This window comes from Mesitornis unicolor, unplaced genomic scaffold, assembly GCF_000695765.1.
Source record: "Mesitornis unicolor isolate BGI_N332 unplaced genomic scaffold, ASM69576v1 scaffold29224, whole genome shotgun sequence".
In the NCBI taxonomy this organism is placed as follows: domain Eukaryota; kingdom Metazoa; phylum Chordata; class Aves; order Mesitornithiformes; family Mesitornithidae; genus Mesitornis; species Mesitornis unicolor.
In genome coordinates, this window is record NW_010178824.1 from 82,057 (window position 1) to 104,091 (window position 22,035).

General features: G+C 41.2%; 1 protein-coding gene across 2 annotated transcripts in view; it reads left to right on the forward strand.

Moving 5' to 3' along the window:
- Nucleotides 1-14,702, forward strand: part of POLR3B (polymerase (RNA) III (DNA directed) polypeptide B) — a 74,829-nt gene extending 60,127 nt beyond the window's left edge. For both annotated transcript variants that reach the window (XM_010182581.1, XM_010182582.1), the window contains exons 24-28: nt 2,574-2,677; nt 3,549-3,715; nt 5,560-5,673; nt 11,076-11,249; nt 14,301-14,702. In XM_010182581.1, the coding sequence (XP_010180883.1) occupies nt 2,574-2,677; nt 3,549-3,715; nt 5,560-5,673; nt 11,076-11,249; nt 14,301-14,430 (689 nt within the window). In that variant the 3' untranslated portion in view covers nt 14,431-14,702. The remainder of the gene's footprint in view (nt 1-2,573; nt 2,678-3,548; nt 3,716-5,559; nt 5,674-11,075; nt 11,250-14,300) is intronic.
- The last annotated feature ends 7,333 nt before the right edge of the window (nt 14,703-22,035 follow it).

Consider the following 22,035-nt stretch of genomic DNA (forward strand, 5'->3'; position numbering starts at 1 on the left):
GCTGCCTTAAATCCAGCCTCTTCTTTTCTCCTTTACTGTTCTATTTCGCAGTGGCAAGTGATAATTCCACTGATGTGGATTAATTCACTTGACCACTTTTTTGCAACTGCTCGGCGATGCAGAACTGCGGGGTTTGCCTTTTACTGCCCCGCTGCAATCCCTGCCTCAGCGATCGGGGAGGAAAGAGTAGCAAATTCAGGAGCTTACAGCGCAGCCCGGCAAGTGTTGACCTCTTAAAGAGCTTCTGAAGGCAAGTGACTGAAAAATAAAATCGGGTTTACATTTTGAAGTTATTGTAGTCACTTGCTTTTAGAAGTAGTGTTGTATATAAGAAAGATGTCTTTCAGCTTTTTTAACAGTTTTTTTTGTGAGAAAGAATGAACTTTCTTTAAAGACAGAGGAAGTTTCTCTCTGTCCTCTTCTCTAAATACACATGGACACGCTATAGATCTGTTATAAACTCAGCGACTTCTTAAAATACAGAAGCTTAGAATTGAGGTTTTCTGTCTTTCTCTTTTTTCTCTTTTTTTTTCCAGTAAAATAGAAACTTTATAAATGGCCTGGTGAGCTTCACATTGCCGGATTCTGTCTAAATATTTTGTTTTTAACTTCTAAGCTCATTATGCCGTCTTTGTGTTAACTTGTATTAAAATCTGTCAGCTATGACTGGTCTCATAACCACAGCCAGCGGACCAGAATAAGTTAATTATTTACTTGTGTCACTAGTGCTCTTCATCTAATGAAATGCACAGCTGTGTTAGATCTGCAGTTGGGTGTGTAGGTCCCATTGTTACCCGAGTCAGCGGAGGGTAGAAGCCGCTATGATGGAGAGCCCTCAGTTCTTTCTGCTGTTCTGCCTTTCTGTGTCGATTTCATGGATCTTTTATCATTCACTTTCACACAAAACAAACAACACAGTGGCTGTCTGCTATGGGAACCAGCTTGGCATATAAAAGGTCTTCAGAGCCTAAAGTAATTTTAAGTTTGCTAAGATTTAATTTTTGGCTTACAGGTGCTGCGAAGTCCAGATGCAACCTAAGGCTTTTTTAGAAGTAAATGCGAATAAGTCAAAATGTCTGTACCATAGTACACATGTAGTAAAGGATTTATGTTTACAATTTTAGGATTAAAAGAGCTGTGCATACAAGAGATAGTGGATTGGGTTTGGTGGTTGTTTTTTTTTTCATTTTCAGCAAATGATTGCTGCTTGACAGGGAGGGGTGGAAGGATGTTATTGATGTATCATACTGGAATAATGAAAATTAGTTTCAGTAGGTTTAAAACCTAAATACAACAATCCCCCTCCTTGCCGCAGATGCTCCAATCTTTTCCCTGCTCCCTTCCCCCATACTTTCCATTCTCATTCTGCTCACTACTGTCCCATACACCTAGCCCTGTCTTGCTTGGACAGTGTAAGAGGAGCTCCCTCCTGAGCAGACGCCAATATCCCCCTGTGAACTGGCTGGTCAGGGGATGCCTATTTAGGGATGTAACCAGCACCCCCAGTCTTCCAGGAGCCCCCTCTGCTCCCAGAGCGTGCTCTGGCAATGGCAGCAGACTGATCTCAAACAGCTTGCAGACTTTGTCTGCTCTCAGGTCTTCTGGAAGAAATTGTCCAACTGAAACAGTAGCTTTGGTTCAAAGGAGTACGAGCTTAAGCAGCTGCATTTTAGCACCTGAATTTGAATGTTAGATCTCTTGGTCGTTTATAGCTGCAGTATTTTGATCTGCAGAATTCGTGGCAGAAACAGTTGTAAGGGTTGGAAGGAAATTTTGGAGATGTACAATAGACTATTTTAAATGAGTTTTCATGTTTCTGTTTAATCTTTTCTAAATCGATTTTGAGTTTAGGGGGTGAGGGAGGGGTGTTTGTTTTACATCCAATACTGATGGAGAGTGAAAAAAAAACTTCCAAAACTTTTAAAGTTTGTGTTCACGGACTGACAAAATATAAACCGTCAGGGGAGTGGATTGCACTTTGTAATTCAGCAAAAGCAGTCTTTGCTCAGCAAATGAATGCTATCTGAAAAAAATCTGGTAGTTTTTTTCTTTTTGAATTTTCCCCTACTTCTCTTCTCTCAGTCCCTGTCAAAGTCCTGACTTGATTTGTTTTTCTTCACAGCATTTAGCAAAGATCCATATGACAAACAAATTTCAGTTCAGTAACAAATTTGTGTGTCCAAAGAGATACTGTAAGAGGCCAGATTTCCTCACTATTTTTCAGGAAATCATAGCATCAGCTTTAAAACCTAGGTCTCCCTTGAGATGTTCCAGTCTGACTGCTCAGAAGTTTCTGGTTGCCTCTGAAAACTGCATCTAAAGCTTTCTTCCCTAATTTGCTAACTCACAAATCACTGGGAGTATTATGTAAGGGTATGCTAATTTTGCCAGTCCCGTCACAAGGGCTCTCTTCTAGCCCGCGGGTTGCGAGCACTGGTCATGGTAATGAATCTGGGTAAAAAGTGATGCATGAGAAAGAGAGGAGGAGGAAAACACTGAGGAAAATCTGGTGATGAGCGTCAGCCCTGCTGGTGGTTGGGTGTGTGTGAATTGAAATGTTTTCTCTTCGGCAGGGGTGTGTGGACTGATTGTTCCACAGGAAGACATGCCCTTTTGCGACACGGGAATCTGCCCAGATATCATCATGAACCCTCATGGCTTCCCATCGCGGATGACGGTCAGTGGTTGTGTTGTGATTTAAGAGACAGTGTCCCTCAATAGGGAAAGTGGAGTAGATGAGCCAGAAGAAACAAAAAGAGAGTTTGAAACATGGTTTCACTGAGAATATTTTCCAGTCATCATGCTACATGCTCGCTCTCCTATTAGGATTCAGCTCTCTGTTTTGCATGCTTTGAAACATCCTACGGTAAAAGAGTAGGGATGCGGGTTGTTCGTGCATCATTCTCGTTTAGTTTTGTATCAAGCTAATAGGAAAGCAACTGAATTCCTCATTTGCACCCTTCCTGTTTGGAAGGGGTAGACTGAGGCAAAGGTTGGAGAGGAGTTTCTGTAATAGTTCTAGACCTATGTAACTTATTACATTACACACACCTCCCTGGAACTGATGCAAGTCTTGCTTCTGTGCTGCAGGGTCATACTAAATAAATACCTCACAGCCTGCCCTTTATATGGGACCCCCACTGGTTACTTCTTCCAGCCTCTGATCTTTTCTTCTTTGTTAGCTTCTTCTCTTGTGTTCCCCCTGCTGCACTAGCATGTCAGTCTCCAAGGCTGCTTCCTAAAGCAGAAGGCCACACTGGATCCTGCTCGGTTTCCAGACAACTGGAATAAATGGAGCTGCCTGACTCTGGACTTTAAAGGTGTTCCCAAACCCTGCAATGAGTCCGGTTTTTCTCCCATCACACAGGAGTACTCCCTGTTCTTGGGCTTCTTCCACTTCTCCCATTGCATGCAATGACCCAGGCTGCCATCTCAGCCACTTTGCCTGGCCACCTTACGCTGTGACCAACCCAGCTGCTCTCCAGTACAGGCACATTGCTGTGCCTGTACTGGTGAGCAGGCTCTTAACTCTGCATTTCTTTACACAGGTAGGAAAGTTAATTGAACTCCTGGCTGGAAAAGCTGGAGTCCTCGATGGCAGATTTCACTATGGAACAGCTTTTGGAGGCAGTAAAGTTAAGGATGTGTGTGAAGATCTTATTCGCCATGGTTATAACTACCTAGGGAAGGACTACGTAACATCTGGTATCACTGGGTAAGAATCTGCTGTATAGATTTAGAAGGGAAGTAGGGAAATCCTGTTGAGACACATCTGAAAAATCTTCTCCGGTCTCAGAGCTCAGGAGCTCTCTCTTATTTACAAACCACTCTGTGAGATGGAGGGAAGGGGCTGAAGAATGGTGCACTTTTTTTGTTGGTTTTGGGTTTTTTTTCCTCCTTACTAGTATTTTGTGGTTCCACATTTTAAGAATTACTAATATTTGCCTGGAGGTAATGGGAATGGCCCTTGTAGTACATATGAAAATTTCACAACTTCTACTGCATGTCAAAAAAGGTAAAATCAAGGTTTTCTTTCTGAGAGATTGTAAGAAATCATAAGTTTCTGTTGTAGCAATTCTTAGATATGATTGCCATCAGATAAGCCTTTTCATGCTGACTTTAATGGTACTGTAAAATACAGATTTGCAGGCAGGTGTCTGTTCCTTGGGAATATTTTGTGTGTGCTCTTTTTTTCTTTTTTTTTTTTTCTTCTTTTGATTACACAATGATTCAGTCTGGCATAAGACTCTAATCTGAAAACTTCCTGCTGTGTTGATCGGACTGGCTTCTCAGACACAGAGTTCAAAGAACCTAAGATAGTTTAGGAACAGGAAAAGGCCATATGGCTTCACATGCCTGCCCCTCCAAAATGTATCTTAATCCTACCTTCCTGCTATTTTTATTATCCTCCCAGTCCCCTTCTTCTCAAGGAACAAGTTTGGGTCTCTTTTGTAAGGGTTTTTTTAAAATACTTCTCATTTTAATTGCTTTTCCTACCAACTTATTCCATATGTTGTTTCTCTTTTTGTTTCAGAGAAATTATTTTGTTTTCCTTACCCGCTCCATATTCCATAAATTCTGTATCGAGTATCAAGTATCCTCATGTTTGAAACACTTTCTGTTGATACATCGTGGTAACTTTTAACAAATCTGACTAATCTCATTTCCTAGGGAGTATAAAATCTTCCCGCTCTAGAAATCCCCCGCTGCCAAACTTCAACTTTGTAGTGCCTATTTAGAGACTTTGCTTTAGGATACTGCTATTCTTCCAAGCAAATTTCAAATCATTAATCTATTTGTTACGAAATTTGAAGGCAGATTTCATAACAGTCTGGTAGTTTGCAAATTCCAAATATCTACTTAAGTTTTATTCTTTTCTTCAGTAGGCAGCTTTTGGAGTAACACTGCATCACGTCAGTAATGACTCTGAACGGGAGGTGCAATACTGTAGTCTCCTACTTGGTTATACATTGCACATACGTTTTTAAAAATAAATTGGTGGCAGTGCTGAGTCTGTCAAGCTCATAGTGTGCCAGTACTAAGCTGTATTTGCAAATGCAAATTCCTTAAAGTGCTTCTATAAAAATGATGTTTTGAGCATTTATGCTACATGTATTTGTTATCTTATGCTTACCTTTGTTTTGTGTGTGAATGAAGTAAAGTGAAGGAATGTAAACAGAAATATCTTAAGTCACACTTCAGAGTCTGACACACTTACAGTCTTCATCGGTTGCTGATGACACTGCTGAAACACTCCTGCATGTGGCACAGCTGAAACTGGTACCTGCAGCTATAGCAGCACGTCTGCGCAGCATATGGGCAGAGTTCAGGAGCTTTTTCCTCTGTAGGGTGAATATAGCAGTGTGTGCTGCTGGAAGTGTTCAGAAGAGTTTCCTGTGGGGTTTGTTTGCCCTGAAAGCACAAATACATTTTTCTAGGACTCAGGATTCTCAAATTGTTTCAGATTCCCCCTGTACACAACACTCTTTTCTTTCTTGTCTGTGCTAACTGTGAACATTGGTTTAATTTAGGTTGTTTGGGTTTTTTTAATTCCTTCAGGGAACCATTGGAAGCATATATCTATTTTGGCCCTGTGTATTACCAGAAACTGAAGCACATGGTGTTGGATAAAATGCATGCAAGAGCTCGAGGACCCAGAGCAGTACTCACCAGGTATTGTTACAGGCTAAGCACAAAATTCTTGGTGTACATCCAGAAGCGTGCCCAGCTGACTGATGAGTATAAAACGAAGTTTGTTTACCTTTTGATACTTGACACAGAATGCTATTACCTGTTAATGCACTGTTACAGATTAAAAACTCTCACAGTAGACTGTGGCAGGAGGTTGTTCTGAATGTCCAGGTGTACTTTAAGTGGTCCAAAACTGAGCGTGCTTCTCAGACTTTTTATGGCAGTTGGTAAATTACCATCTGATGATGCACAGCGCACACCCTGGCCTTTTCCTGACAGGTAGCTCATATCGTAGGTGTTTTAGGTGGCTTCTTTTTTCTTTAATATTTGTACTTTTACGAAATCAAGTATGAGTAGAAGGAAAAAATGTATTTAAATATTTCAGCATCCTTTTATTATTCATCAGGTTAATATTGATGTGGCACATATCTTCACCTGTCACTGCAAAGCAAGTGCATTGGCCTGAGCGAACTGCAAACAAGCATTTGAATAATGTGCATCCTTGTGTATAATACACTTTGCCTTGCAGATTCTTCCATTCAACTCGAAAACTGAATTTAGGGTTGTATGTGCTCGTTCACAGTTATCATTGAATACCATGCAGGAGAATAGCACTTCCACACTAATCAATTGCAAAATTTACAGACACTCCAACAATAAGTCTCTGTTTTATTTGCCTAATTAAAGATATGTCCGCAGTTCCTTTGGAGTCATGATCATTGCGCTAAGCCTGAATTTGGTTTTCTCTCCAACAAAATGGTTGATTACCATGTTGATGTCTTCTGGTGTCAAATTTTGAAGTCAAGTAATAGGTAATAAAAACCCCTGGAGGTGGGCTTATATCATCTGAATCTTTGGAGAATTTGAAGCATCCTGCTTTCACTGATGTTATTTACCTTTTCTCCTTAAAGCCTAACCAGCTTTTTGGCTTTTCAGTTCTATAGCTGCTTGCACCTGTGTTCTAAATTGCTGATATTCCTGCCTCACAAGCAACAGTGTAGTGGCCGAGGCTTTACTTTGACGAGGCTTCTAGTGATTTGTTTAGTCCACCTCTCTCCATCACAGTAGGATGAAGCATATTCTTTAACTCTTACTATACTTTTTGTGCCTCTTGTCATGTGCTGATCCACTTCTCTTGCCTTTCCTGACTGCACACGTTAGCAAGTCTGCCCTCTTAACAGGTGCAGCTTCTACCTGTTGATGTGCTATTAGAGAATGGAGAGGCAGGTCACTGCTGTACCTGATAAAGAAGTATCTTTCTCTTGCTTTTCATTGCATGCTTCCTATACTTCTAGGCTTTCCAACCCCATGCTGTCTCTAGGACAAACTGAAGTTGTCTCACGCTCTCCAGGGAAGTAAATACCAGCAGTTGAACCAGGAGAGAAATCATGAAAAGTTTTTGTAATTCTTGGCTGAACTTTTCCACCAACCACATTAAGATGAGCAAGTGTGGCACAACCAGTATTTCCTACCACAGCTGCTTGCCTATATGAACATAAGTGGTGTTCCCAAATAATGATCTGTCTGCCTCGTTTTCTGTTCTCCAGTGTCATGCTATTGGTGCTTCACATGAAAATGAAAACTCACTGTATTAGCTAACGATGCACAAGGTTGGTTTACTGGAGTTCCTAGCTTACTCAAATCCCTTGATCTGCTTTTGTATTGTCTCAGCTGTTTAGAGATTGAATTTAAATGAAACCTAAATCCCAAGTCAAGGTAATGTTTACATGTAGAGATGAAGGTGGTGTGATTTCCCCCACCCCTTACTTTGATTTCTTTGTTCCAGTCAGTAGCATCATACTATGTAGCTAGGGCTCTTTATTTGACTTTCAGGAAAGCTAGTGGATGTTCAATTTATGCTGCCTCTTGACTAGTCTTTTAGGAATTTTCTTTCTTCTCCTCAGCTAATTAAACTTTTGTTGTAGCCATCGCCTCTGCTGAGAGAGTCTGCTTTGCCAGCTTTCATACTCACTATTGTTTTATCATCCCGTTGCACTTTCTGGAGAGTAGATTGCCTCAAACAATGTTTTTTTGCTTTTAAAAGTAATCCTGTAAGAGCTTACATGTTGGAATTTGGCTGTCATTGTCTTGAAGTGCATTTTATTATATATCAAACGTACCTTAACTGACAGGCAAAGCTGTGTTTTCATCTGGAATGAGGCAGAAGACTTGAGTTTCTTGAACGTTGCTGATTCTAGATACTGTTCTGATTAAAACAAGACTTTATAGAATTGCAAAGCAGCGCTCTTTGTCAGCACAGTCAAAAACCACCAGGATGTTACCCTGTGAATTGGTATTTGTTAAATGAAATGCAATACTGTCTTTATTTTGCCATGAGTAGTCGACAATTAGTTTAAAACATAGTTCTGCATATGGTGTTGCTTAGATACCCAGTCCTTCTAAATCTTTCTAATAGATAAACTGCTTTTAGTTTTCCTTGCAAGAGATCAATATAGGCTTCCTGCATGCACAGTTGTTTTGATGGACATTGTCAGAGCTGCCACCTGCGTGTCTTTTCAACTTATCAGATATGCCAGTGCCTATTATACTGCTGACTCCTGCAAGGGAGTAATGTGGTGACACTGGTCAGGGCCCTGGGGCTCTGGGAGCACAGTGTGCGCCTCCTCCTGCACGCAGTGGTTTTCTAGGTAATAGAAAAAGATCTCCACTTCTTGGAGGTCGGTGTTTCAGCCAACCACTCCGTTTTGAGTTGACCACTGGTTTTCTGTAACAGGCACAAGGGAGATCTGCTGCAGCCTACAAGGGCTGCTCTTACTCGTGAGGGTAGACTTGTTTCCCACCACTGGCCAAGGAAACAAGGAACAGGGCCATAAAGCTGAACCCACTGTTCTTCCAGAAAATGCAAAATTAGCACCAATAAATTCTTAATGTGCTTAAAAGCACTGAGGTTAATTGTTTTATGCTTTTTTCTAAATGCAACAGTTATGAAGCAGTAGTATGAAGACTACTTGACCTTATTTTTTTATTTAAAGAATCACTGTGTTTTATTTAGTATTTAAGAATTTTAAGAACTTTTTTAAATATGAAAAATATCTCTTTTTAATGATATTCTTAATCTTATTTTCAAGAGTCTGCTTTGTTTTCAGAATGTTATATTTAGAATAAAGAATGGAAGTAGTTGCCCTGGGCAACAGCTGCAGTGTATATGTGTGTATAGCGGGAAAGGGGAAGCACAAATGCTCTGTAAATACTGCTTTAACATTTTAAACAACCTTTGGTGTGAGGAATTTTCAAACTCGTGTGAGGTGGAAAAAAAATCTGATAGACTTAGGGAGCATAAGATAGGCTCTTTTTAAAGGCCCAATCTCAATATTGAAATTTTTGATTCTTTAGAAAACTACTTTTGTGGAGGATTTTGTTTGTTTTGGTTTTTTTAAATGAGGTCATTTTGACAGTGGGAGTGAAACACTGAAGAGCTTAAGACTCAAGTTGGAGTTCTTTTTTGGTTTGGGGGACTTTTTGTGGGTGTTTTAAATTGAATTTCAGCTGCTTTAGAAATACTCATCCTGCATCTGTTGAAAGACCCATGGCATATCAACTCTTAAAGGGCTGGAGTTGAGACCCCATCGTTTTTCAAGAAGTTTTATCCTCCCTTAATTGGAATGAGACTTTATTTGGGCTCACATTTAAAAAGCTATTTTGTCACTTTATCCTGTGGAACAGCACCTGGGGAAACTTTTGAAAGTAGACTTGGGCATTACCTAATATTATAGAAGTCAGCTGGTAAAGGAACTGAGGCACTTCCAGCACCACAGCCAATGCCTGTCTTTGGGAGGCCCCAGCTGCTTTGAAAATCTGCGTCTTGGGACTTCGGAAGAGAAACTGCATTCACGACAGAGTTGGTCCTTTAAAACAGCTTCTGAACAGTGATGGTGCCATCATCTGGGGAGAGGCCCCTATGGGGTTTAATCAGGAAGTAAACAACTTCTATCCATTCTCCCAACAGTGGGAAAAATAGAAGGTTATATGAATGAAAAGGACAATGTGAATCACAAGCAGATTAGTTTTAAGGTTCCAGTGTGGTGAGAGTAAGGAAACTACTTCCCCCTAAAAACAAATACAACTTACCTCTTTGGAAGGTATTTTGGTCTGGTAATTTGGTATATTTTTTTACACTTGTTACAGAAGATTATTAGATGGTGAAGGCTTTTATAAATTCTTTTATCTGAGTTGCAAGAAGTTAACGGAAACTTATTTTTAATATATTTAGTATGCTTAACAAATTAACATGCTTGAAATAACATAAACAAAATATACTCCAGAAGTTATGGGCCAGATCTGTCATTGGATATTCTTGGTGGATTACACTGTTGTAGATGTCAGAAACAGCACATAAACATGAAGTTTCACTGAGCAGTGAAATGATTGCAAGTAACTTTTTTTTAATTCTTTCTCTTTGCTGTGGTGTTTCAGGGAGTAAACTAAGATGGAAATATTTAATAAAATGCATGCAATATATTCGTGCTTCAGGAATTTAAGGTTGGTTTTGCTTCATAGTTCACTAACTTTTCTAACCCAAGTACTACAGCCTTGTCCTAGTACATGAGTAGAACTGATACTGTATAGAATTGTAGTATGACAAACAACAGGTTTAAATTTTGACTGTGTCCAACAAAAAAAAAGGCTTAAACAGTCACAGTGTTAAATAATGTATTGTAACTTGCCTTTTTACCTCAAAATCCTTAGCATATACTTACATTGCTTTGTTAAAACTTGACTGTAGCACCATGAGGACAGGAAGTCTTTCCGGACAAAAAATGAGAGTTTAATTTGTCTTGAGGAACTAGAAAACCAGGAACCTAGACAATATGAAAATTAGTTTATTAACTGATCAGACATGAAAAAAATAAACTAGATAAATGTTGCTTTAAAAAAAAAAGGTAGGATTTCAGTAATGGGTAGTAATAGGCATAATCCTTGTTTGCTGCTTTGTTTTGGTATTCTCTGCCAGATCAAAAATTGTTTTATTTGAAGTATTTAGTATTTGCTGTAGTTCAGCTGAAATATTGGCTTGATGATTAATTCATTAGCTGCTGAATATTGTTTCATTTAGTTGGCTACAAACTATAATGAATGTCTCATCAGATAAGAGTACCAAATCTGTGTCTAGATTGTCCTGGATACTGTTTGGTCTCTTTTTGGTTTTTTACTTATTCAGCTGTGTTCTGTGAGGTGGGGAGTTGTGGCCTGATGCTGCAGTTGCCATTCAGAACTCCATCATATTGCTAGTGCAGGAGCAGAGATGAATTGCTTCAACTTGAATCTCGTATACTGTTCCTGCAGTTTGAAGACTAGCATTCCTAGAGTTGTAGATGTATGTTCTGGAATGCTGACTACGTTTTTTTCAAACATTTATTTCAAAGGCAACCCACTGAAGGTCGATCCCGCGATGGTGGTTTACGTCTTGGAGAGATGGAACGGGATTGTTTGATAGGTTATGGAGCCAGCATGCTTTTACTGGAGAGACTGATGATTTCAAGTGATGCCTTTGAAGTGGATGTTTGTGGACAGTGTGGCTTGCTGGGGTACTCAGGCTGGTAAGTTGTCTAACTGTAAACCTTTCTGTAACTTGTGGTGTCCCCTCCTCAGTTTGTGCCTGTGACATGTTTCATGTTTTCAGAAAACCCCTTGACCTTTGGTGCATAAAGCAAAGGTACAGAGTAAACATGCCTCTACGTAACAGAACTTTACCCTATGGAGTTCATAGTCACAAGCCCACCACTTGCTTTGACTGTACCCCTCCCAAATGCCTTCTGCTTTGTAGTCCTGTAAAACAAGGAGCTCCTCTTGGAAGCATCAGACAAATGCACCGATCTCATGTTAGAGCCTGAGAGACAAGCTGCTGTCTGGAAATTCAGCTGCCTTCTGCCCAAGTGCCTTGTCCCTAAGAAACTTGTCTCTAGGCTAGCATTACTCTTGCTGCCTTACTCTGGGTCCTAAGCCAACATCAAGCTTCTGTCCTGCAAACAAACTGGTTTTCCATGTAGGAGAAGCGTAAAACTGGATGTCAAAACTGTGTGGATCTTTAAGGTCCCTTCCAACCCAAACCATTCTGATTCTATGATTCTGTGTGTAACACTATGGACATTGCTCTAACCACCTTTTCTCTACAGTAATTTTGAGATGCTAGATTTGAAGTTGCCCTGTAGCATGCTGGGAATACACCACTATTATTAGAAGACAGGGAAACTTCTTTTTATGTTCTTAAGAGGTGGGGAAAATGTTTCGCTTTAGCTCGGTTTTGTTTTAGCCAGGCAGAAAAACAGACTTGAGACCAATAGGAATTTATGAGATAAAACATTCTTGCAAGCTTTGTGAAAACAGGTGACCTGGAATCCAATGACTAAGGAAGTTAAAAGAAAGGGTGTGAATTTGTTACAAGCTACTCTAATATTTATGTTGGGGGAAGATGGGCAGGTGGAAGGAGGAGGAGAAAGATTAATTTCTAAATACCTCAAAAGAATATTGTCGGAAACTTGCCACATCTTGGATATCAATATCAATCTTTTGGAAGAGGCAGGAAATTGGACTTTATTCACTTCAGTGCTTCGAGAGTGATTTTTCCATGATATAATGAAGTAGGAAAGTAAGGCGTGTTCTCAGTCTGTAGATGTCTAAAAGTGACAGCTACCATCTCTGCCCTTGGCCAGACCTTTCTTCTGAAGTGTATGGCTTCTGGCCAAAAACCAAGCACCACATTTGTCTGCCAATAGCAGCAGCAGCTCTTGAGGAGCAGAAGTTCAGGCAGAGGTAGGCGGACACATTTGAAATCCAGAGGAAAGACAAGGCCTACTCTGCATCCTCTTGTGGTCGGTGATGTTTCGGTGGGGATTGTCCTCCTGGCTTCTGTGTGGTATTTTTGAGAGTCCTTGTTTTTCTTGAGTGTATGTACGCTGTATGTAACAAGTGAGGCCTTTTTCTGATCCAGGTCTCTAAAACTACTGCAGTGCAAATAACAGTGAAGGAAGTTGTCTGAAAGGAAAGGCATGCCTTAGATTTATCTAACTGTGTAAAACACTGCCTTAAAAAAACTCACGTGCAGATGTAGCTCAATTATTTTCTTGTAAGACCTTGGCTTTCAGAGCAGTCTTTGAAGATTTCAAGAGCCCACAGCAAGTGAGGGTGCCTGGAGGATAATTAGGAATTTGGACTTCAGGAATAGTATTACATTTTCTTTATTAAAGTGTTGCTAATATATTTCATATTTTGAAGTTTGCAACAAAATTTAGTAACTCTTTTTAAATATCTGTGAAGGAAACTGCTCTCTCAGACAGAGCCAGACATTCTTGCAATTGATTCTGTGAAAACCTGTCTGATGTGTGAGAGTCATCAGTAAGAGGTAGTTTCTGCCAAATGATAATGCTGTATCTACCAGTAGCTGAAGCAAGTGGCCCTATAATGGGCATCACAGTAGAGATCAAGTCATTAAAGAGAAACTTCCAAACAGGTCTTTTCAGTGAGTCTGGCATTAATAAGACATTACTGCAAGCAACCTTTTAGAAACACATTGTTTGGTGCCTAGCATTAAGGGCACTTGTCTTAAGGAACATGAGCCCTTCCTCCCAGATAAGGGCTAGACACTGGGTTTGTTTTTCTGCAAGACAGTAACAGCAGATCACTGTTATGACTTTTTGCCAGAAATACACATTTGAAACACAGAAGCAAAAAACGAGCTTTGTTAGACCCCTATGAAGTGTTGAGTCTCACTCTGTGTTCTCAAAGGCCTGGCTTTCTCAACTCTACAAAACCTGAAGATGGAATATACAGGAGAGTGAGGAAATAGGGAGGTTGGATGCTGATATTTATGAAAAAGATTTCTAATTTCCTTTGTGTATACACAGAGTAGGAAATAATTTTGACAGTTGCTGCCACCACTGAATTTGCGTCCCGATACTGAAAAGATGGCTGAGTGACCAGCCTTATATTTTCTTATATGGTTAAGGTTTTATCTATATGACAAAAAATCCCTTTCCTTCAGGGTTTTAATATCATTATTTGAGTAAAAAGCATAAAGAATTTGTGTTAAAGTAGTTTTCATGGTCTCCTGTCTTGACTAAAGCTTTGATTGTTCACACAGAGAGAAGTAAGATGAGAGATGCCTCTTTCCTGGAATGTGAACTGATTTGAGACATTATAGGGTGAAACTGCGTATAAGGAAAAAACCTAAGTGTGAACCCTCTTTTTTCCTGCCTCTTTTTTGTGACGTGTATATAAGACAGAAACTGGACCATTCAGAGATACTTAGCTTTCTTCACCTCCTTTCTCTCATTACGCAATGCTGAACTTGTGTTGGCTGTGGTGAAGAAGTAGAAGTCAGTCCTGTTAGCGCCTGAGCGCTCTGATTCTCCTCCAAGAAAAGTGCAGGTTTAACATGAAGCTCCTATTGACTTCAGTGAGATTATTTAAGGGCTTAAGGTTATAACTGAAGTGCCAAAATGTATCTTGAGCACTTGGCTCTTTCTAGGACTTAGCCCAGTGTTTAAATGCATGTGGACAAAGAGACCAATGGATAGTGGCAACTGTTTTTTTTTCTCTGCAGAGCTTCATTTATGCACCAACTCTAACTTTCTTTTTGTTTGTTTCCCTAGGTGCCACTACTGCAAATCATCATGCCATGTGTCTTCTCTGCGCATACCTTATGCCTGTAAACTCTTATTCCAAGAACTGCAGTCAATGAACATCATACCTAGGCTAAAACTCGCTAAGTACAATGAATGAACAAGATGAGAAAGGTGGAAAAAAAGTACTTTACAGAAATTGAAATCCAGCATATATAACTGGAAGATTTTTTTGGTGAACAGGAATAACTCTGAAACCTGAGTGGGTAGAAGGGAGGTGCAGGACAGTGTATAAAATCTTTCTTACATGTTCTACCTGTTTTCAAGTTGACAGGGGAGACTCAGTCTGTAAAATACACATGGGGCAGTTCTGAAACCTTGATCGGTCTGAGTGAACAGGACATGTGGGAACCGTGGAGTGAGGCCGAAATCCAGCAAAGCACTTGCATCACTTCTAACAGCCCCATGCTTGGTTTTGAAAAGTGCTTTGCTGGACTAGGTCTTGAGCACAGCTAAATGCACATCTTATTCATAGAGGTTAAAGATGTTTTCCAGACCAGTGTAATAAGAAAGACTAATAAATGTTTTATATAATACTGCCTGAATATGTGTTGATGGTTGTGAAAGGATGGTAAAGCCTTCTTATAATGTCTAAACTATTTTCCTATTCGTAAAGCATTCTGTTAAAGCATTACAATTTTATTAAGTAGTGCCAGGCTTAGAGAAATGAAACTTCCGAGAGAGAGAACTTGCAATCAAATGTTTTGAGTAGGATGTCAATATGCAGGTGCGTTTGTGTGCAAGCAGTGGTGTGATTTACAGTCAAATCTGCTTTCAGCTAAACGTACACAGTTTCCATGAAGTTCAAGGGAGGTGACTGCATATGCAGCAAGTGCGTGATACAGTGTGCAGGTAATCCATTCAGTTCCTACTGAGTATAGTAGATTTAATAATACACTGGCCCAAAGCCCTGAACAGATGGGCCACAAACACTGGGTACTAATGTATGCTGTCCTAGGACTTCAGAACTCTTTTTAAATATGGGCATAGTTAAAATGTTTTTCAAGAACAAAACAAAAGAAGAACTGTGAAGAACAGATTCTCCACTGACAGTGAAGCAGGCTTGAATGACCTGAAAGGATGTAGAAAGGGAACAGCTGAATTTTGTCATTAAATCTATGACCTAGAACTAAAGCAGTGGATGAACTAAGAGTCACTTGGTGCCCTAAACTCACTTGAGGCTTTACTCAGCAAAGCACATGGTTAACTGTTTAAGTAGAAGAGTAGTCCCACTGAAGTCAAGATGAAGCATGTGGATGCTCAGATGCTTCAGAGAAAGACGGCACTCGATCTGTAAGGATACAGACCACTGCCTATGGCCTGGAAGTCCTGAGAATGCTCTTTGTTTCTTCACATGGCTGAATTGTGCATGCCACTCCTGACACTGGTCTTGCGGTTGTATTGCTGCTGTTCTCTGAGCTGCTCAAGAAGCACAGATGAGTACCAGCCTGAGTAGGCTTGCTTTTTAAGCTTCCGCCAAAATGCTTAAACCAGTAGTTTCGTGTCTGAGCTTACAAATTGAGTCTGAAGGGACAGATTTTACTTTTATTTTTTCCCAGTTGGACTAATGACAACACAGATGTCAACACAGCACATTTGGATTGGAAAAGCTCTTGAAGCACCTCTACCAGAATCTGAACAGCTCAGGGTTGTTTGCAAAGAGTTATAAGAGAGTGACGTACTGCTTCAAACTGGAGGAAGAGGTTAACCAAAAGCCTCAGCCAAATTAACAACTTCTGCTTTGCTCCATGAGACTGCCAAGCTGAGGCTCCAGCAGAGGTGCACCAGCAGAGGGAGTGAGCCTCAAAGGCTGCAGTCTACTGGTGGGGGACAGTCTGGGCCTAAATCAAGGAAATGACACTCAGGACAAGATGTTCTTGCTAGCTGATCCTCTCTTAAGTGGTCTCCTAGGTGAGACAGTCTGAGCTACAGAACATTAGAGACTGAGCGATGTGTGCATTTCCACCTGTGGAATTTTAAGCAGACACAGTGGAGGTGAAGAGGAGGAGCAGATGAGCGTGCTCATGAGTTACCCTATTGAGAGAACAGGTCCATGTGCAACCGTGAGGGGTAACCTTGCAACTATTTCACCTCAAGCTGATGAAAGTGTGGGGATGAAAGGTTTTGAGGCTGAAGGAAATCCTCTATGAGAGCTGAAGTTTAGGAAGAAAGGGGCAACCTTAACAATGATGGATCCAGTAGAACATAGAAACCAGATGTGTCTGGCAGTGAAGGTCACCCACTGTCAACTGTTCTGGTGATACCCACATTGGCTTTATTTACACATCATGGCCTGTACGTGCACTGGAGGCTTATTTGAGTTGAAACTCTGGTTTTTACTTTTTGCCTCTCTTTAAGAGGCTACTTACATTCCATCATAGTAGACACCTGCAAGTAATCTCTTGGTAATGGAGTAAGCATTACAAAACCAGCAGCAGAAACAGAACAGCTATGGATTCCTGCAATACGGTTGGTCAAAGTGGCAATTCAAGAAAGGAATCCTGCAACCAGGAAAAATGATAATGCACGGACTTGAGGAGGTAAAACAGATTCTGACAAACCCAGAGCTGTCACGCTACTTTCCTCTGGTAAGCCTCATCTTTGCAGCCCTTTGGATTATCTTCCTAGCCAACCTACCCTCCTCCCCTTCACAAAGAGGTCTCATGTCAGCTGAGGGCTGTACTGCTGTCACTAGACTTGCCCAAATCAACCCTGCCATCACTCTTTGTCTGGCTGCTGAGAGACAGTATTCGGAACAACACTTGACAAAATCTTAAGGTTTTAACACAAGGAACTGTGACTAGAAAATTGCCATAAAGTTTTCATTCCATTGCCACTTCTTTATCTCTTGCATTTAGTGTCCAGGAGAGGCTTTCTAGAAATATGGTTCAGCATGAAGGTCACTAGCATTAGTCCCAGCTGACATGCCAAATACACTTTTTGAGATAAGCTGGAGGTGTGTGCTGCTGTTGACAGAGCTACCTAACTCCATATAGCGTCTTTAAGTTTCCGCTTACTTTGCAGGTAAAGGATTAAATGCTATTAAAAAGTAGAAGCATTTACAGGCCTAGAATTCAGTAATCAAGGCTGTTATTTCACTGCAAAACAAAGACATTAAGTAAAAGCTTCGAACACTATACATGTCCAGCTCTGCTGTTGTGTTGTGAGAAACAGAATTAAGCTGGGAATGTGCTGCAGGGTACTATGGGGCAAAGCAAAGCACAGCTCTTTTTAGTTCTGGAACTGTGGGCAAGGTAGGTCACTTGTTCAGAGTTCAGAAAAACAGCCTCACTTCGAGTCATTTACATCACCCTCTCAACTTTTTTACTTTTTTTTTAAAGGTAAATGTTTCCAAACATAGAAACTGGAAAAAAAAAATTCCACAACTATAAAGAAAAATTAAACCAGACTGGCCACTTTTGGCATTCAAAGAGGATATAATATGAAAATATCGACATACTGAGATTTAATAATTTTAAGATGTGGACAGCAAAGGGTTCCCACTAAGCACAACTGGGTTTTTTTGTAATGTCCATATCTCATTCTCTTACAAAGAACCTTCAATGTGCAGCAAAGAGGGCTTATAATTCTTTGGACTTCCTACTTACTTGATGCTTAAACAGGGAGGAAAACCAATTCAAAACATAGACCCATGATGATGAGAAAGTACTGTATGTACTTTCTTGAGTTTTCTGATGCTAAATAGAAAAATACCAGTGACTCATAGCAAAATGGGAGTACCTTATAATTAAAAGCCTAAAAAGACTAAAGAGTATGTCATTTGAGTGATAACAAATGGCAGACTAATGAATAGTGCTGTGTATGTGAAAATGGGTTTGGGAGCCCCACTCCAGAACACATCTATAAAGCCTGATGGGAACTGCCATCGTTCAGCTGCAGAACCAGAGGGGCTGAAAACGTGTCCTTGCTTTCTCTATCTTGAGATTTTTGAGGACTAGGATGACCCTAGCACAAGGGACCACAAGACCTGGAATGGCCTACTTGGCTCCCAGTCCTCCCACAGCGACCCACCGGAGCAGTGTGAGGAGCACAAGCATCTCTGGGCTGTGGCACGGAGCTAGCTCAGCACTGCTGAGAGGCCCTTCTGGCTGGCCTCTCCTCAGGTTGGAGCTGGGGATCGTTTTACAGCCCATTGCCGATTCCGCGGGGCCGTGGGGCACTTGATGAATTCCCTCCTCTGAAGAGGACGTGACTTGCCCAGGGCCACAGGAAGACCGTGCCAGAACTGGGATCAGGACTCTGCAGTCCCCAGGTGCCAGACACGTGCTTGCCTTAAAACTGAGCACTTCATCAAACCGTAAAATCCAGCCAGATGGTGACTCTGTGCTATTATCTGCACCAGTGCTGGGAGGCTTAATGTGTGCAAGGCACGGGGAAGATCTGGATTCCAGTTTCTGTGTCTAAGGCTCAGAAGCCCAGAAAACAGATCCATGTTTTACACCTAAATGCTGCTGGAAACTTGACCATGTTTGAACCCAAGTTCTAACTTCAGTCCATCCTTCCCATGAAATGTTTCCATCTCAGCCTGGACCCACCAATTTCAGTGGGAAAGCTCTTTGGGAAGGGGTAGAGAGGCACAGGAGCAAGGACTGGCTAATTTATCAACCTTACTCTGCCCTATGTACGTGGCACCAGTCAGACTCTTTCCTTCCAGTAGCAAAGACTGCTTGAATTGGCCAGTGGATCAGTTTTTCCTCTCATTTAAGAACTCACTGTATGGACCAAGAGAGTCCATAGACCTTCTTTGCCATAAGATACATATGAGCATACATGCCTAGAATACCAGGACTCACAGTTAAACTCTCAGAAGTCAGCTCAGAGCCAATACAGGAATGTTTTTGCAGTTGGAATTTTTAAAAAGTGGTTTCTGTGGCTTTATTCCTGTCTCAAAGTCAACAGCAAAGATTTCTGTTGGCTACCATGAGAATGGACTTGGGCCTTTGTTCCACCTTCAGAGAAATCCTTCCAGGCTTGTGAGCTTTTTGTATCTTGCTTCTGGGAAAAACAAACAAACGAAACTGCAACCACCCTATATATTTCTCCTAATTACAAATACCCTTTTATTTGTCTGTTTCCTGAGGCAGGTACCCCTGAGGTGGTTCCAATGACAACGTATTTTTTCCAATAGCTTTACTGTGCATGTCTTTGTTCCCTCCTCCCAGTCAGTATATAAACAGCATGTTAGTTCCAAATCAAAAGCAGTTCCCTGCTGCTAACTGCAGCGGAGCCTTTGTCCTTCATTAGCATGAGTTTTGGGGAGCTACTTGACCTATGCATATGCCTTAGTATTCCAGACAGTGCGTGGTAGTTATTGTCTGCTCAGACTTAGTAAACAACAACACATTGTAAACAGAAAAATAACATCTAAGAAAAGAAATCAGTGTGTTAAACAGTGAACTTCTAATTTCTTGCTAAAATTGTGTTCTGGTAACGGAAATTGTTTTCCCCTGAACTCCTAGTGAATTGGAAACTTAACTCTGGATTCAGGCCTTACCCTGCCAATCAGAGGCAGGCACTGAAGGTAATTCTCTGTGCTCCAGGTGGATCAAAAGAAACTCAGTCCGTCATCTAAAAGGATATGGTAGCTTCACATCCAGTTGTTTAGCAGCTTGGATGCAGTCTGAAATGGAACTTTTATGTGTTGTCTGTAACAGCTTTTAGGGCTGCCTCTTCTTCCAACATACAGTACAAATCCTCTGGTAACTCATACCAGGCACACAGCAGAAGTCAGCTAAATGGGATGTAAGCTCAGAAATTGATGAAGCTTGCCATTTGCTCATACCCAAGTCAGTAAGAGTCTTCCAGGCTGAGCATCCTGGGCAGCAGTCCTGGGGGCAGGAGTTCCCCTGGACTCCTGTGGACACCCACAGTACCCAGAAGAGTGAATTCCACCGAATTCCACCTCTCCATGCAGGCTGAAGCTGATGGGTGTGAACAAGGTGTTTTCATGGGTCGGCACTGCACTTGTCCATGAGCCTGTGAACTGGAGCTGAGCAAAATTTCTTTCACAAGCATTAATAGAAGAAGACCATTTAAAGCTGACCTATGCTCATCTTCAACAAAACTTGGCTTCAGACAGGTCTACAGCTCCAGCAAGCCAGCTGCAATTTGTGTTACTTTTCTTTCAAACTCGAAGAAGGTACCCCCTACCCGGTGCGTGTACAACCCATCATTTGCATGCCTCAGCTCTTCTGCTTGTTTTCTCCCAGATACCTGCATATGTACCTGCCCACACCGCTTTCACTTGGTGCTTGTGTCAATTAAAGCCTTTCGAAGGGTTCTGTGCACGTGTTTACCTAGGCAGCCTTTTGATGTTCCTCTTCCCAGTTCCTGCATCTGTCAGCATCGCGCTCCCCAAGCACATACACAGAGTTGTTTCCAGAAGGCATCTGTCAGCTTACTCCATATCCTGTCCTTCACCTATAGCATACTCAGGGGTGTTACTATGTGTAAAATAAAGTTAACATTTCCTGTTCTGATAATAAAGATGAGTAAGTGGGAAAGGGAAGGCAACAGAGAAACAATTTCCTTCTCTGTTTCTTCCATGGGATTTGCCCAGTAGGTGAAGACAGCAGAAAGAGAGGAATGGAGCTGGGAAGAAGGGTGGACGGGAGTGGGGGTTCATTCTGAGAGGAGGAGGCTGCTGGCTGGGGCAAGTAAGGAAATACAGAACCGCTTACAGACTGCAGCCACTGCTGCAATAATGAAGTGTCGCTGTGTGTTTGGCTGCTGCCAGCAATCTTACCGTCTGCAGAGATACATCAGATCCAAAAGGATCCCCTGAGTCACACTGAACTCAGATCCCTGGCAGGTTCTTGTCCCTGCTCATCTACGGAAAACCTTCTCTACAATGTCAGTCTAAAGTTGCTTTGAATATTCCAGCTAAATTAATAGATAACAGTTTCTATTTTTTGTTCCTGTGCCAACAATTTTCTTATGTTGAAAAAGCTCTTCTTGGTGTTTACCAAAAAATATTTATGTGGTGAGTGAAACAGGCTAGTGAGCTGTTTGGAGTCTAGTACCAGCATAAGCAGCTTTTTACAGCAAGAAAGGTTTGTGTGGTCACAGCCTGTTTGTACAATCAACTGCAGAGTGGAAGATAGTAATGGAAACGTGTTTTTCAGAGAGCCCAAATTAACTGGGCCATAAGTGGAAGTGAACTGTCATACCTCCACTCAGCCTCTGCTTTGCTAAACTCACTACCAATCAAAATCTAATCTAAAAGGATATACCAACTTCACATCCAGTTTTTTGGAAGCTTGGATGCAGTCTGGAATGTGTCTTCTGCTCCCTTGATGACTCTGCTCTTCTCTCCCTGCAGCACCCCAAGTTTATGTTCATCTTTCTTGAATAAAGGTGAACAGAGTTCCTCTTCACTAAAAAGACACCATCTGATGCAGTGTAGCATTATACCGTTTATTTTATGGCTTGTAGAGGTGCTGTATAGGCAAGAACCTGGAGTGAAAATTCCCGATGGTATACTTTTTGCATCCTTGCTGAGACCTGCCCTTTACTCTGCATCAAATCAAATCCTGCAGCCCTAATTCTCAGAAAAGGCTAGTGACCTGTAGTGCTTCCATCTGTAAACTTCCAACCTGCAGCACATTAGGTAATCCCGATTTTTGTGGGAGGAAATGGTCCACACTTTCAGAAGAATACAGTCTTAATTGAAAGTGTCGTGTAG